Source organism: Mobula hypostoma, chromosome 13 (assembly GCF_963921235.1).
Source record: "Mobula hypostoma chromosome 13, sMobHyp1.1, whole genome shotgun sequence".
Classification (NCBI taxonomy): Eukaryota; Metazoa; Chordata; class Chondrichthyes; order Myliobatiformes; family Myliobatidae; genus Mobula; species Mobula hypostoma.
This window is the reverse complement of record NC_086109.1, coordinates 90,810,184-90,827,413: the sequence shown is the minus strand read 5'-3', so window position 1 is coordinate 90,827,413 and position 17,230 is coordinate 90,810,184. Positions and strand designations below refer to the sequence as shown.

The 17,230-nt window shown below is 37.8% G+C and overlaps 1 protein-coding gene across 1 annotated transcript in view; it reads left to right on the top strand.

The window, feature by feature from the left end:
- The window catches only part of map2k5 (mitogen-activated protein kinase kinase 5), a 327,453-nt gene that overhangs the window by 57,154 nt on the left and 253,069 nt on the right, over positions 1 to 17,230 (top strand). The window contains exon 4 of the mRNA XM_063066162.1: positions 7,193 to 7,262. Within this exon, the coding sequence (XP_062922232.1) occupies positions 7,193 to 7,262 (70 nt within the window). The remainder of the gene's footprint in view (positions 1 to 7,192; positions 7,263 to 17,230) is intronic.

Genomic DNA, 17,230 nt, shown 5'->3' with positions numbered 1-17,230 from the left:
GCTGAGTTCAGTCTGTAGATTGTTGATAAGGATATCTGCTGCTCAGGTGGTCTGGCTTGTATGTGATTCCAAACTTCACTACTGTGGCTTCATCGCATCTTCACACCAAAATTATGTAAGAAACCATTCAACTGACAGATTACTTCACCAAGAGCACTCACACTTCAAATGTAAATGTAAGTATAGAAAATATTAAATTATAAATAAAAGCAATAACTGTATTCATTGATCGAATTTTTTTCACTGCTGACATTCAGCCAAATTGTGCTGATTGATAGCTGGTTCTCAGAGAACCACTGGCTAGTAGCAGAACATGGATTGGTGAGTTCCAAATTTCTACCCCAGCATCTGACCTCCTGCTTTCTTCCTGAACTTGCTGCTGAGTCTAAGTCAATTGCACAATGACTGGAGGGAGGAGGCCAGATACATCTTCCATCTGGCTTCTCATCAAAGTTTAGTGCATTTAGCATGGCCCCACTTCCTTAAAAGTAGCTGTCAACATTCATTCAAAGGACAACTGAGGGTAATTGTTCATTTCACTTTAAGTAATTTTATTAATTTAATTAAGTTATGTTTGATTATTAACATGGTTGTAGCCTCTTAAGACTACAAGCTACCACTAGTTTGCAGTCTTATTAATTAATTAATTAATTAATTTAGAGACACTGTGGAATAGGCCCTTCGAGCCCTTCAAGCCCTACAAGCTGCACTACCCGGCAACCCCCAATTTAACCCTGGAGACAATTTACAATGACCAACTAACCTACTAACTGGTACATCTTTGGACTCTGGGAGGAAACCGGAGGACCCAGAGAAAACCCATGTATTCCACGGGGAGGATGTACAGACTCCTTACAGAGAACTTTGGAACCGAACTCTGAACTACTGCCTGAGCTCTGATTACACTCGACTAACTGCTATGCCACCATGGTGTACTGTGTCTCAAAAGTCTCTTCAACATTTGCTAATGATTTGTTGTAAAAGAAAATGATAATTAATTTTGTCCACCACTTTAATAATTGTTCAACTTTATTTTCATTGTCAACTTAAGTTTCCTCTCACGAAATAATTTTAAAATTATTTCAGTTTTCTTTTGTGTCTCATTCTGACAACTACCATGAAATATATTCGTTCGCATTAGGTTATTGGTGACTAATACATTACAAACAAATTCTAAAATTATGGTTATGGTTTACAGCATTTGGGCTCTTGCTCTTGTACTTCTAATTGGATGGGTTCTAATGGAGGAGTATCCTACATTTCTTAAGTTTATACAAACATTTGTAAAAAAGTATTCTGACTTTTTTTCTTATATGGTTGTCACCAAATGTTCATCAGCGTTTTATGAAGGGATAAAAAAAGTGGTGCACATTGAATGGGGAAAAACAGGCATAATTTAATACAACTATTATCCTTCTAAACTTCTGTTATGTCAGAGACACTATTTTGAAAAAAGGGTATAACAGTGGAACTCTATATGGTGATTATAATGAGAGCATTACATATTGGGAGCAGTTATATTATGCAATAGTATTGAAACATTAAAGTTATTGACTTTGTGTATCTTTTAGGTACTAAAGCACAAAATCACCCTAGAATCAGTTCAATTAGGGTGTCCGCTATCATCCGACAATCTGTCTCAATTTACTATTTGGAAAATCTTACAAAGACAATTCGTGCTCCCAGAATTGTTCCTCAAGAAAGAGTCAGTACCATGAGAAAATAAGAAAAGAACCTAGAAAATAGTATAAAAAGGAATCTTAGATAATCTTTTCATAAAGTTAAACAAAGACTAAACAACAATTTACAAATTTAGCATATGTTATTCCATCATATTACATTACCTCAATGAATGAAAGCTAGAGGTGATGCTGCAGTATTGTTTCTGTGGGCTAATTTGCTAAACTAGTTATATTTCTGGTGGTAGTTGACAATACTGGATTTCCTTTATAACATATGGCTGCCATAAAGTCTTCTGTTAAGCAGCTGCAAATTATTCTTTGGAAAGTTGCAATAAATTAGTTGAATTGTGAGTATTAGTGCTTTATTATGAAACTATTTTGAGTTTTAACCAAAGGAAACAGAACTGGTTATCAGCTGGCACATAATTTAATAAAATTACTTGTTATTATTTTTAAATGTTTAAATAATCTTCAAATTCTCATGGCAGTTACATAGTTCCTGAATTTCTTTTTATTGATCTCAAGCTCTGGATTTCTTCCATTTTGCTGGATGCAAATCATAAGGATCTCATGGAGTCATAGCACAGAATAAAGCACAGAAACAGGCCCTTTAGCTAGTCTAGTCTGTGCCAAACCATTTAAGCTGCATACTTCTATCAGCTGCACCAGCACCATAGCCCTCCATACCCTACCATCCATATACCTATCCAAACATCTCTTAAACGTTGATATTGAACTTGCATTCATTTCCTCACTCAAAGGCTTTACTGATTTCTGGATATCTATCATAAGTAGCTTTTTAGTATACTTCTGAGAAAAGGCTATGGGTTTTTTTTATCATTTACATTTTCTTCATATTCCCTCTGGCCTGTGCCTTCTCTCTGAAAAGCAGTGATAAATTCAAAAGCATGATTTAGTGAGTTCTGGTACACCACTCGCATTTAAAAGTAACCCTTGTTCTTAAGCTTGAATGAGCCCAGACTCCTGGCTCTTCCTTTGGACTAAACACTGGCTCCCACAGAAACATAGTGTAACATCAGCATAGCAGGAAACCATTGAGCATAAACCAATTCTTTGAAAGGACGTTAATTTAGTTTCACACTTCTTGCTTATTTACCTCCTACTGACTGGTGATCTGGAATGGGATCTCTGATTGTTTTAGCAATCTGTTAGGGCATTGGTTCCCAACCTGGGGTCTACAGACCCCTTGGTTAATGGTAGGGGTCCATGGCATAAAAAAGGTTGGGAACTCCTGCATTAGGGGTTATATCACTAGTAGCAAATATGGTGATTTTATTTACAATACTGTTATTAAAACTCATTAGTAAACCTGACAGCAACAATACAGTAAAACATTTTTTATTAATCTTTTATCATATTTTTATTAAAATTGGTGTACTTTTAACTAGGAAGAAAGCAATTTATTTCACTTAACCAGCTTACTCATAACACTATCCTTATCCTAGCCAATAAACAGAAATGACTTACCCAGTGACAGGGGCCTTCACACATTACCCTGCTTATTTGAATATGCTTGACATACTTTATCACCTTTCCTATATGTGGTTTGACTGCCACTAATGTAAACAATGCCAGAAAGTCCCTTTACTAACAAGATGTAGGCATTCCTGTAAAGACTAGTACTTAATGCCATTTCTAATAGTTTAGATATGGATATATTTTTATGATGTGAAACTATTTTCAAAGTTCTATTAGGCAAACGTAATGGCGTGACACTGTAAGAAATGCAATGTATCTGAAAGTCATGACATGAAGGAGAAATTGCTGACATCGGTGTTCCCATATGCCTCCTTCTTTTGACCTTGTAGTGACGGTCATGGGTTTGAGAAGTGTTATTAAATCAAGTAGACAGCGTTGGGTAAACATCAGCGTCAGGAGTATGTTAAAGATGCCCTCAATGTTCTGGTACATGCACACCACCACAAGGCCCTTGTCATCCCAGTGATAGATACAGAGGTCAATAACAAGAGGACACAGATTTACACTACATGACATGAGAGGTGTAAAGAATGATTAGGATTTGGAATGTTCAACCTGTTAGGCCTGAATATTGATTCATTAGTGGCCGTGAAAATGAACTGGATAACTGCTTGAAGGAGAAGATTTCAGGAATATCAAGGAAATATGAGGGAATGGGGTCGTCTGGGGTGGCTTTCTGAAAGACCCAGCATATAACTACAGCATGGAATTCTGTAATGTACCGTTCTGTGATTCTAAGCTTTGGAAATTTGCTGCTGTGCAGTTTCTGTGTTAAGCAGGCTCTAGCCAAGGTGGTCTGACAGTGCAACTTTCAAGATGTTAGATCACGTGCCATCGAAGTTAAGCACTTCGCCCAGGATGATTTTGAGCTACTTAAATGTTGTTGAAGTTTCACTCATCCAAGCAAGTGAAGAGTTTTCCATTATACCCTGATATGCCTTATAAATGATGAAAAGGCTTTGAGGCATAATCAGATGTTCCTCTCTGTAGAGTATCTAGTCTTCGACCTGTTCTTACAGACATATTATTTACAGTGTCTTGAAAAATTATTCAGCCCTCACAACTATTTTCATATTTTACTGTCTCATTTTCTAAATTTAAAATGTATTGAAGTCAGATTTTGTCCCGATCCACAAAACTTTGTATGTCATGTCAAATCAAAAGAAAAATCCCAAAACCTGTCAACAATTTACTATGAGTTAAAAACCAAGATTGTGAGGCTGATAAAGTATTCATCCCTTTTTAATTACTAAGCTAACTTTCCTCAGGTGCAATATACCGTATTACTTTTACCTGATTTGTTGATGTAGAAAATTGGGTGATCACCTGTTTTCAATGAATTCATAAAAATAGATATACCCCTCTATCTCTTAAGGTCCAACAGTGTGCTAGATTTTCAACAGACCAAACCAACATGAAGACAAAGGGGCATTCAAGACATGTCAGGGAAATGATATTAGAGAAGCACAAATCTGGGCAAGGGTACAATCACAAAGGCAGTGATCATACCTCAGAGCTCAGTAAAGTCCATCGTGAAAAAGTGGAAAAAATGTGAAACCACAGCCACATTGCCTAAGGACACTCCTCTAAATTTAGTTGCCAAAGAAGAATGGCAGGGAGGGGGCCCTAGCTAAAAAAAAGCGTATCCTTGCCCATAAAAACTTTGCAAAGTCTCACTTAGAAGATACCGTAAAGATGTGAAAGAAGGTCTTGTGGTCAGATGAGATGGAAGTGGAATTTTTGCCCTCAACGATAAGTGGTACGTGCGGTGTAAATCTAATATGATGCATCAGCCAGGTAACACCATCCCTAATGTTAGGTATGGTGGAGGTGGCGTCATGCTATGGGGATGCTTTTTCGCAGCAGGGATTGGAAATCTGGTCAGGATTGATGGGAGGACAAATCCTGCTAAATACAGAGAGATTCTGGATAAAACCTGCTAACCTCTGCCAGAAAGCTTAAACTGGGGAGGAAGTTTGTCTTTCAGCAGGACGATGACCTAAAGCACACTGCCAGGGCAACCATGGAATGGCTTCAAATGAAGAAAATTGATGTCCTTGAGTGGCCCAGTGAGAGTCCTGAGGTTAACTCAATTGAACATCTCTGCAAGATCTTAAGATTGCTGTCCATCACTGCTCCCCAACTATCCTGGCACAGCTTGAACTATCTTGCAAGGAGGAATGGACAGATCTTGCAACGTTACGCTGTGCAAAGCTAATAGAGATTTATCTAAAAAGATTACTGGCTGGAATAGCTGTGAGAGGTGGTTCACTAAGTACTGAGCAAAGGGTGATGAATACTTTGGAACTGCTGACATTTCAGTTTTTGAATTTTTAGTTTTTCATGCCTTACAATTGTTGTAGAGCATAAAAGCTCTGTTTTTGGGCACTACTGTGAAAAAGCAGCATGTAATTCACAAATAAAAGTTTTCTGTTCAATTGATCAAAATTTCTGGTTGTAATACTCATTTATGTGAACAAAGGGTTGGGGGCTGAATACTTTTTAAAGGCACTGTATGTGTCTGGTTCAGTTAAACTTTTGATTAATCTCTAATAGTAGCTTTTCTCTCTGATGCAATGCTGTTATCTTTGTGGTCCTCAAGAGTCATTATGAGTCTTCTCCTCATTGAAATGCTGCCCCTAGGTGGCATCAGCATGAGGAATCAGCTTCATTGCACATTCAGAATCAGAATCAGGTTTATTATCACCAGCATGTGTTGTGAAATTTGTTAAGTTAGTAGTGGCAGTTCAATGCAACACATAATCTAGAAGAGAATGAATGAATAAATAAATAAATGAACAGATAAGTTTTGATTCTGACATTCTCTTCAAACCCTATTGCACTCACAGCTTGCCGTGACCCTCAACTCATCGATAATTCAAAGTTTTAAATTGAACATTAGAAAGATGTTCAAAAGATCAAAATATTAATTTCCCTGTTGATAATGAATGCATTCTTCACCAACGACCTTTCACTTCATCTGACCTGAACCATGCAAAATCTTGACATTTTGTACCTCTGATAGTTAACATAAATCTCCATCAAGTCTGCTGACTTCCAACTCTGATGTTAGTCTTACCCCCAGACAAGTAAGCATTAACTCCTTTACGCAAGAGATTCAACAGATGCTGGAAATCCAGAGCCCCACACACACACAAAATATGTTGGGGAAACTCAGCAAGTCAGACAGCATCTATGGAGAGGCATAAGCAGTCGATGGTTCAGGTCTTTTTTTATTGATTTAATTAAGAACTTGCTGGAGTGGGGTAAGGGATGTTGGGAAGAAATGACTGTGACAAGTGACACCACACAGCTATCTGTGTTGGGGGCTGTTGACTGTAAATATTAATGGTTTAGTCTTGGGTTGGAAAATTCATTAAGGACCCCCACCACCCAGGACATGCCCTCTTCTCATTGCTACCATCGAGGAGGAGGTAAAGGAGTCGGAAGACATAGGTTCAAAGATTCACTAACAGCTTCTTTCCCTCTGCCATCACATTTCTGAATGGATAATGCACCCATGTACATTATTATTATTATTTGGTTTGCTTTCTTTTTCCACTACTTACTTAATTTTATTTTCTAAATATATTTCTTTTTGTAATTTATAGTTTAAAAAATAATTTGTATTACAATGTACTGCTGCCACAAAGCAACAAATTTCACAACGTATGACAGTGATATTAAACCTGATTTAATATCACTGGTTCTGATTCGGAAGTTATGTTTTCAGGTTTACCAACTCCAGAAATTTATGGAGTAGTGTAAAGAGTAAAGATGTCTAGACTTGGTTCTCTTTTTCATTATTGGCAGGAGTGACACCGGTCACCGTGAATAAGACCCACACGGCGTTTTCTACATTATTAAAACATATCATATAAATAGAGATTATGGATTTCTTCCTGAAATTGTTGCCTCATCTTCTCAATTTTCCTCTTTTTATGGGGAAGACTAAATTATCTTTGTAAAATTTTAGTTTGATTCCATCTATTTTGTGTTTTCTTTCCTAGTATTATGCTACTGTGACAGAACAGCAAGTTAATGGAGAGATGATTGAACCATTGCAGATATATCCACGAGGTAAGCTGGCAAATTTTATATCTGAATGCGTAAAGGACGATGTCTTTTCTGAATTTTATTTGTGTTTTATCTTTTTTTCTCTCTGGGATGAAGTCTACAAATCTTGATAATTAACCCATATAATTAATCCTTAATGTTTATTCAAGCACTTGCCCACATTTGAATGTTTGTCATTAGCACTAGAATGATCATTGCTAGCAAAGGAATTAAGTGAGAAATAAGACCAAACAAATTTTACTATTTTATTTATGATAAATATGTAGGAGTGAGTCGAAAGTTTTAATATTTGTCTTGCTGGCTATTCTAAATTCCTTGTTCATTTCCATGTCACCTGAAACCCTTTAATGTGACAGATGCTATTGCCGTCACTCATCGTTAATCTTTATACTACAAAAGATTTTGTCATTCTGGATAAAATCAACAGTCCACTGTGACACCAATGAGATTACAATGACTTCTTTACAATTAAGGTCTATGAATATGTGTGGCTGAATGTTTTGATTAAGTGTGATAATTAACATGATCAATCATTACAAAGAATAGAAAAGAGAAGTTCTTTGATTGAACTATAATTACTTTACGTTCACTTCCTGAAACTCCCACCCTGAAGTGCAGGAAATTTTTTAAACTTGTCACTCTTATGAAATTATGACTGGGTAGAATAGCCACACTCAGGTTGAGTTGCATAGGAGGAAATTGTACACCTACCTATTCCTGCTTTGTGTAATTGAGTCTTTATAGGAAGGGCCAACCAGTCTTGATTCAATGTCTCAACCCAAAATATTGACTGTCTCTTTGCCTCCACAGATGTTGCCTGGCCCACTGAGTTCCTCCATCAGTTTATTTTTTTTGCTCCAGATTCTTGCATCTGCAGTCTCTTGTGTTTCCTAACTACTTTAATCCGATTGTTCTGCAACAGTCTAGGTATTCCTAGTGTATGCATTTCCTACATTAGTTTCCCTTATATAGGGGTCATAATTTTGCTTGGTATCTGTATTTTGGCCATTAGACCAGAATGTCAGGTGACAGACCTCATAATTAATTGGATTTGCTCCTTGGGGGCACTTCGGATCACAGGCTTCCTGACCAGATTTCTTTCTTTCTGCAGTTAATGGAAGCCTAGAAACAATTATTCTTAAATGGTATTCACTTTACTAATTGTGATTTGAAATGAAATTGCACTGTAGCAAACTTAATATTAAGTGGCATCGTAATGAAGCTTTAATACCGAGATAAACCAGAAGTGAATTTTATTTGAGAATTAATTAGAATGGGTGACTGCAGCTAGGAGTGGGTGATAGATAAAAATGCAGATTGCTCCATTTGTCAAATTGTTTCTCAACAAGATTCTTGTTCCTTACCTGCCACCAATTAATTTGAATAAAATATTTTTTGTTGAGCAGTAACTAAGAACAAATATTTAGTTATTTAACCTTTTTCAAGTCCGTCCTCCTAAATAATCTTAAGTCTCTGTCTTCAGATCAGGGACGTACAAGGTTATTTAGAAGGGCAGACTTGAAAAGAGTTACCTCTCAATAAATCTTACTTATCTTTAGCAAACAATCTAATTTTATGCCCAAGTACCTGTATTTGAAACAGCAGATAATGATATAGTAAGAAAAAAAGCATAGGTTGTTCCAGAAAGCAAAAGTTTTTCATAAAACTATGAATGAAAATATTCTTCAGTGCTTCTTTAGTTTTATTCATCTTCCAGGTAATTTTTCCCAATGCATCTGTCTTTAATTTTACCTTCTTGAGTATTTAGTTTAATTTGGATTGTTTCAAAATTAGGTTATCCACAAGACCATAGGATACAAGAACAAAGGCTGTTTGGCCTAGTGAGTTTGTGCCACCATTCACTCATAGCTGATTTTTTTAACCCCATTCTCCCACCTTCCCCCTGTAGCCCTTAACCCCCTTAGCAATCACCAACCTACCAATCTGTACCTCAAATATGCATTGAGTATATACGAATAACTTCATGGTTTAAAAAGTTATTTCTCTCCTAAACACATTAATCTGTTTAGAGAAGACTACAGCATAGAAACAGCCTTTTGGCCCATCAAGTCTATACAAAACCATTAATTTGGATAGTCCTATTGACCTGCACCCAGACTATAGCTCTCCATTACCACTTTCATCCAGTTACCTGTCCAAGTTTCTCTTATATCTTAAAATTGACCCCACATCCACCATTTGACTGGCACCTTGTTCACACTCTCACCACCCTCTGAGTGACAAAGTTTTCCCTCATGTGTCCCTAAACATTTTACCTTTCACCCTTAACCCATGACCTCCAGTTCTAGTGTCACCCAACCTCAGTGGGGAAAAAACCTGCTTGCATTTACCCAATCTATATGCTTCATAATTTTGTATACCTCTAATAAATCTCCCCTCAGTCTTCTATGTTCTAGGGAATAAAGTTCTAACCTATTCAATCTTTCCTTATAACTGAGGACCTCAAGTCCCAGCAACACCTTTGTAAGTTTTCTCTGCTGTCTTTCAATCTTATTTACAACTTTTCTGTAGGTAGGTGACCAAAACTGCACACAATACTCCAAATTAGACCCCACCAGTGTCTTATACAATATCGGTATAACACCAGTATTCTGTACACAATACCTTAGTTTACGAAGGCTATTATGCGAAAAGCTTTCTTTATGATTCTATCTACCTATGACGCCACTTTCAAATAATTATGGACCTGTATTCCCAAATCCTGCTGTTCTACCACACTCCTCAGTGCCGTACCACCCATCATGTAAGACTTACCCTGGTTGGTCCTCCCAAGGTGCAACACCTCACACTTGTCTGCGTTAAATTTCAAATGCCATTTTTCAGCTCATTTTTCCAGCTGGACCAGATCCCACTGCAAGCTTGATAGTCTTCCTCGCTGTCCTCTATACCTCCAGTCCTCGTATCATCTGCTAATTTGATGATCCAGTTTATCACATTATCATCCAGATCATTGATGTAGATGACAAGCAACAACCCAGCGCTGATCCCTGTGGCACTCCACTAGTCACAGGCCTCCAGTCAGAGTGGCAACCATCTACCATTACTCTCTAGCTTCTTCCACAAAGCCAATGTCTAATTCAGTTTAATACCTCATCTTGAATGCCAAGTGAATGAGCCTTCTTGACCAACCTCTCATGCGGGACCTTGTCAAATGCCTTGCTAAAGTCCATACAGACAACATCCACTACCTTGACTTCATCAACTTTCTTGATAACTTCCTTGAAAACCTCTATAAATTTGGTTAGACACGACTTACCATGCATAAAGTCATGTGGACTACCCTCATCAGTACCTTCTGTCCAAATACTTATACACTATATCCTGCCCTTAGAATAACTTCTAAAATTTTTCTTGCTGACGATGTCAGGCTCACTAGCCTATTATTTCTTGACTTATTCTTAGAGCCTTTCTTAAACAATGGAACAACTTTAGCTATCCTCTGATCCTCTTGGTCCTCACAAGTGGCTAAGGATGTTTTAAATGTCTCTGTCAGGGCCCTTGCAATTTCTGCACTAGCCTCCACAGGGTCTGAAAGGACACCTTATCAGGCCCTGGGGGTTTAATCCATCCTAATTTGTATAAAGACAGCAAACACCTTCTCCTCTGTAATCTGTATGGTATCAATGACCTCACTGCTGCATTGCCTCACATGTATAGATTCTGTATCCATCTCCCGGGTAAATACAAATGTAAAAAATCCATTTAAGATCTTCCCCATCAATTTTGGCTCCACATATGGATTGCCATTGTGATCTTCTGGAGGACCAGTTTTGTCTCTTGCTGTCCTTTTGCCCTTAACATATTTATAGAGCGTCTTAGGATTCTCCTTCACCTTGTTTGGTAGAGCACCCTCATGTCTTTTTTTAGCCCTTCTGATATCCTTCTTAAATGTTCTCTTGCATTTCTTATACTCCTCAAGTACCTCATTTGTTTCTGCTTGCCCGTACCTGCTATGTACTTCCTTCTTTCAATGACCATCAACTTGTTATTATTCCTTTTATTCTGACAGGAACGTACAAACTCCGTACTCTCAAAATTTCATTTTTGAAGGCCTCCCTCTTACCGAGCATAGCTTTGCCAGAAAACCACCTACCCGAATTGATACTTGCCAGATGCTTTTTTGATACATTAAAATTGGCCTTTCTCCAATTTAGAATATCAACTTGAGGACCAGACATATCCTTTTACATGATTATTATGAATCTCATGGCATTATGAACACTAGATGCAAAGTGTTCCCCTGCACAAACTTCTAACACCTGGCCTGTCTCATTGGCTAATAGATAAAGTATCAGACTCTCTATAGTTGGGACTTCTATGTACTGATGGAGGAAACTTTCCTGAGCATATTTCACAAACTATTTCCCATCCAGCCCTTTTACAGTATGGGAGTTCCAGTCAATATGTGGAAAGGTAAAATTACTTTCTTTCACAATTTTATGTTCCTTGCAACAGTCAGCGATCTCTACAAATTTGCTCCTCTAAATCTTCGGTGGTCAGTAATATAATCCTGTTAATGTGGTCATACCTTTCTTATTCCTCAATTCTACCCATAAAGCCAAACTAGATGAGCTCTTCAGTCTGTCCTGACTGAGCACTGCCATAACATTTTCCCTGACTAGTAATGTCACCCCTCCTGGTCTAGCATGCCTAAAACAAAGGAACCCCTGAATATCGAGCTGCCACTCCTGCCCCTCCTGCAACCAAGTCTCACTAGTAGCTACAATATCATAATTTCACATGCTGACCCATGCCCGAAGCTCATCTGCCTTTTGTACAATACTCCTTGCCTTTAAATATATGTACCTCAGAACATTAGTCCCACCATGCTCAACCTTTTGATCTTTGACCTTATATGTAGGCTTAACAGCATCTTTTTCCACAACCACTTCACTGTCTGTTCATGTGCAAATCGTCCCTTCTGTACAGTTCACACCTTCCCTGGAAGAGAATGATCCAGAAATGTGAAGCCCTCCCTCCTGCATCAACTCCTTAGCTTCCTAATTTCTGGCCTCGCTAGCATGTAGCATGGGTAGCAAACCTGAGATCACAAACCTGGGTGTCCTGTCCTTTAACTTAGCACCTAACTCCCTGAACTCACTTTGCAAGACCTTGTCACCTATCTTACCTTTGTCATTGGTACCAACAAGGATAATGATATCTATCTGCTCATCTTCCCACTTAAGAATGTTATGGAAACAATCCGGAATGTCCATGACCCTGGCACCCAGGAGGCAACAATCCATCTGGGAATCTCATTCTCATCCACAAAACCTCCTTTCTGTTCCCCTAACAGAATCCCCTTAAGAGCTTGTCTCTTCTGCTCCCTTTCCTTCTGAGCCACAGAGCCAGACTCAGTGCCAGAAACTTGACCGTTGTGGCTTTCCTCTGTTAGGTCACCCCTTCCAACAGTACCCAAGGCAGTATACCTGTTGTTGAAAGAACAGGTACAGGTATACTCTGTACTGGCTGCCTATCCCCTTTCCCCCCTCTGATAGTCACCCATTTACCTGTGTCCTACACCTTGGGTGTAACTACCTCTCTGTATGTCCTGTCTATCAACCCTTCAGCCTCCTGAATGATCCAGAGTTCATCTAGTTCCAGCTCCAATTCCCTAAAACAGTTTGTAGCTGATTACACTTCTTGTAGGTATAGTTGTCAGGGACACTGGAGGTCTCTGTGCCTTCCCACATCCCACGAGAGGTGCATTCTAGTATCCTATCTGGCTGCTCCACTGCTGTAAATGTGCAATAAGAAAGAAAGAACAATTAACAAAAAAAATTAGCCTACAGCTTACACCTCTCCTCACTGAAATCTCGATAAGCCAAATCCTCCCCACTCCAACACTGGCCCACTCACACAACGTCCGCTTGGCTTAAACCTAATTTCTTTTTATTGGTCCTTGCAAAGTGCCTAGTTTTGCGCAATCCAACATCTCCTCGGGAACTGTGGTGCGCAAAATGTGCCAACTGCCCCAGTTCGCTTCTTTTAAACTTGCTCTCCCTTTATGCAGTCCGATGACCCTTAGGACTGTGGCACGCAAAATGTGTCGACTGTCCTTGCTTGCTTCTTTTAAACTATCCCTCTACGCAATCCAATGATTCCTCAGGGCTGTGTTGTGCAAAATATTTATGTTGTGCTGTTGTGTGGGAAATGTACTATATATGTGTGAGGCAGGATCTACACTGCAAGTCCATTCATGCATCGCACCAGTATTCCGACTTTTGTGCTACCCTGTAGAAACCATTGCTGGATTTTCTAACAAAAGAGTTAGAGAGCTTTAGTTACAGCCCTGTTATCACTTTTTAAATGTTTGTCGGAAAGTGCACAAAGATCTCTGAACAAATCATTTATATAAAGTTTGCTTGGGTGACTTTACTAAGACATCCATTAAGACAATAACATATTTCAACGTATTTTGTCTGGACAATGTATTCCAATACAATAATGAAAATGACTTTGAAAAAAGTCCATTTGGTGTGCATTTTTCCTATTCAGAGTATAATAAAATGTTGCACGAGGGTTACCTCTAGAATCCTTTCACCTTTAATCTAAAGCTATCTGGGGTTGTTTTTTTTTGAAACCGATGAAGATGCATTTATACCAATTGATGCTTAACGTTTATGAAGAGAAAGATAGCTGGAATTTAAGGGATTATCAAATGTTCATGAAGTGGTTTAGAGTTTGGATGGTTGGTATGTGTTACACAGGAAAGTTTCAATTTAGGAAAACAAAACAACACTAAGTCTTAATACTGAAAATGTTATATTCATTTTGATAACAAAAACGTGAAATGAGCTTGTTGGTATGTTCAAATAAAAATATGGCCTTTAAATTAGTGCATATTTAAATAGCCTTTATAAAACCTGAAGAACTGAAACTGTGAAAGCCTTTTGCTCGTATTTTGTTTTATTTTCCTAGATAGAAGTATTCCTCTGTAATATATCAACCATCTAGTTTGCAATCTCTTACAAATATCATTGACCCATGCTATGCATCCTCTCACAGAAATCTGTGCTCTCCATTACAAATGAGGTGTTCAGTAGATTTGTTTTAACCCTCAACGTCAGTTTCCACATTTATGAGATGACAATCACATGTTGCTTCCTACCATCTGAATTGCCTCCTATATTTCTGCATTGCCAGACTGCCCAAATAACATTTGTAATTCCTCCAGTGACTGCCCCAACTTCCACCTCTCAACTCAGCTTATCTGCTGCATACCTTTCATGTCTCTAGATGTGATTACACCTATGCATATCTAACTCACCTTCCTTCTTTTACTCTGTGTATGCTGAATTTGTTTAAAATCTCTTCATATACAGTGCCTTGAAAAAGTATTCAGTCCCCACAACTATTTTCACATTTTTCTGTCTCATTTTCTAAATTTAAAATATATTGAAGTAGGATTTTTGTCCCAATCCACAAAACCTTGCATGTCATGTCAAATCAAAAGAAAAGTTCCAGAAGCTGTCAACAATTTACTAAAAACTAAAGACCAAATTTGTGCGCCTGAAAGCGTATTCATCCCCTTTGTAATTACTACACTAACTTTCTTTGGATGCAATGTTTTACATTACCAACTCACTTAGTTTGTTGATGTGGAGATTTGGAGGATCACCTGTTTTCAATGAAATTATAACAATAAATACCCCCTCTCTCAATAAAGTTCAACAGTATGCTAGATAGACCAAACCAAAATGAAGATAAAGGAGCATTCAAGACAGATCAGGGAAATGATAATAGAGAAGCACAAATCTGGGCAAGGATGAACATACCTTGGAGCTCAGTACAGTGTATCATGAAAAAGTGGAAAAAATATGAAACCACAGTCACAGCTGCATAGGTCAGGGTGCCCCTCTAAATATAGTCAATGGAAAAGAATAGCACTTAGAAGAGAGGCTACTGTGAAACCAAGTCACTCTGAGTGAGCTGCAGAAGTCAGTGGCTGCAACTGGAGATGAAGTTCATGGCTCCACAATCTCTAAGGCCTTGCACAAAGTGGGTACTTATGGAAGAGTGGCAAGGAAGGAGCCCTGGCTAAAAAAAAAAGGCATATTCTTGCCTGTAAATACTTTGCAAAGTGACACTTAGAAGATATGGTAAAGATGTGGAAGAAGAAGGTCTTGTGTGGTTAGATGAGTTGAAAGTGAAACCTTTTGGCCTCAGCGCTAAGTAGTACATGTGGCATAAATCTAATACTGCGTATCAGCCAGGTAACACCATCCCTAATGTAAGCTATTGTGGAGGTAGCATCATGCTATGGGGATGCTTTTCAGCAGCAGGAACTGGAAACCTGGTCAGGATTGATGTGAAGATGAATATTGCCAAATGCAGATAGATCATGGATTAAAAACCTGCTAGCCTTTGCCATGAAGCTTAAACTGAGGAGGAAGTTCATCTTTTAGCAGGACAATGCCCAAAAGCACACTGCCAAAGCACTCCAACCATGAAGAAAATTGATGTTCTCGAATCCTGGCCCAGTCTGAATCCTGACCTTAACCGGATTTCATCTCTGGCAAGACCTCAAGATTGCTGTCCAACTAATCTGGCACAGTTTGAGCTATTTTGCAAGGAGGAATGGACAAATCTTGCTCTATCATGTTGCGCAAGTTAATAGAGACTTATTCAGGACTACTGGCTATAATAGCTGTGAGAGTTGGTTCAACTAAGTACTGAGCAAAGGAGGATGAATTCTTTTGAACTGCTGACATTTTAGTTTTTGAATTTTTAGTTTCTCATGCATTACAATTTTCCCTGATTTTTGGGCTCTTCTGTGGAAAAAAGGAGCATGTGATTCACAAATAAAAATTCTCAGTTAAGTTGATGAAAATCCCTGTTGTAATATTCATTTACATGAACAAAAAGTTGGGGGCTGAATACTTTTACAAGGCTCTGTACCTCTAGCTTGTCTTTTTTTTCCTCGTGTTTGAAGAAATGCCTTATGTTTTAAGAAATGCCTTAAAACTTGCTTCATATAAAGGTGTTTTGCCCACCTACCGTAATATCTATTTATGTGCTTCAGTACGATTTTGTATTCACTAACATACATGTAAGATGTTAGTCTTTTCAATGATCTAGAAGATTTAAAGTGAAAGTAAGTCAATACTATTAACTGTTACCAAAGAAGAAGGCTAATGAATAAGAGGCTGTTAAATATCTGAGTACAAATTGACACTAATCTTGAGTTTAGTGGTGGGCATTGTCTAATGTAATAATCAGTGGACCAGTAATAAGAATGTATGTAGCGATTTACACAACTGCAGCTTTTCAGATTGACTAATGCATAGATGTTATATATTATGCAGAGCAACAACAAAATAATTGATCAATATATTTGCATATTAATACTAAATATTTGCATATTTTAGATTATTTATTACAATTTATATTTAAGCATAACATTCGGAACACAAGAAGGCGATTCAGCCTTTCAAAGATACTCCGTTCATTTAGATCTTGTCTGATTGGCACCTCTTCTTAATTTATCATTTATGCTCCATAATCCTTACTATATCTATAAGCTCTACATGTTTTGGCAAAACATTTTGCCAAGAGATTTCCAGCCACAGTTGGGTTATAAAGTGCATTCTGAATTCAGCCAGGAATGATCCTTTGTCTAATTTTAAGATCATGCCTCCTTTGTCCTAGACTTCCTGCTAAAGGAAATAGTTAATTTTCATTCTTCTAGTCAAATCCCTCAGTTATTTAGATTCTTTGATTGGAATCATTTTTCAAAATTTAAGCATATGCAAGTTATGAATATGGGACCTCATACTTTAATCCTTTAAAATTTAGTACCAATTTTGTAATTCACCTTTTCCAATGTCAACCTGCTCTAGAAATTTATTGATTAAAGTTTTGAGAGTTGAATGGGCAAACAAGTTTGTTTTGAATTTCTAAAGTTAAAACCCTTTTTCATGCTTATAGCTTGTAGAACTACATTTGAA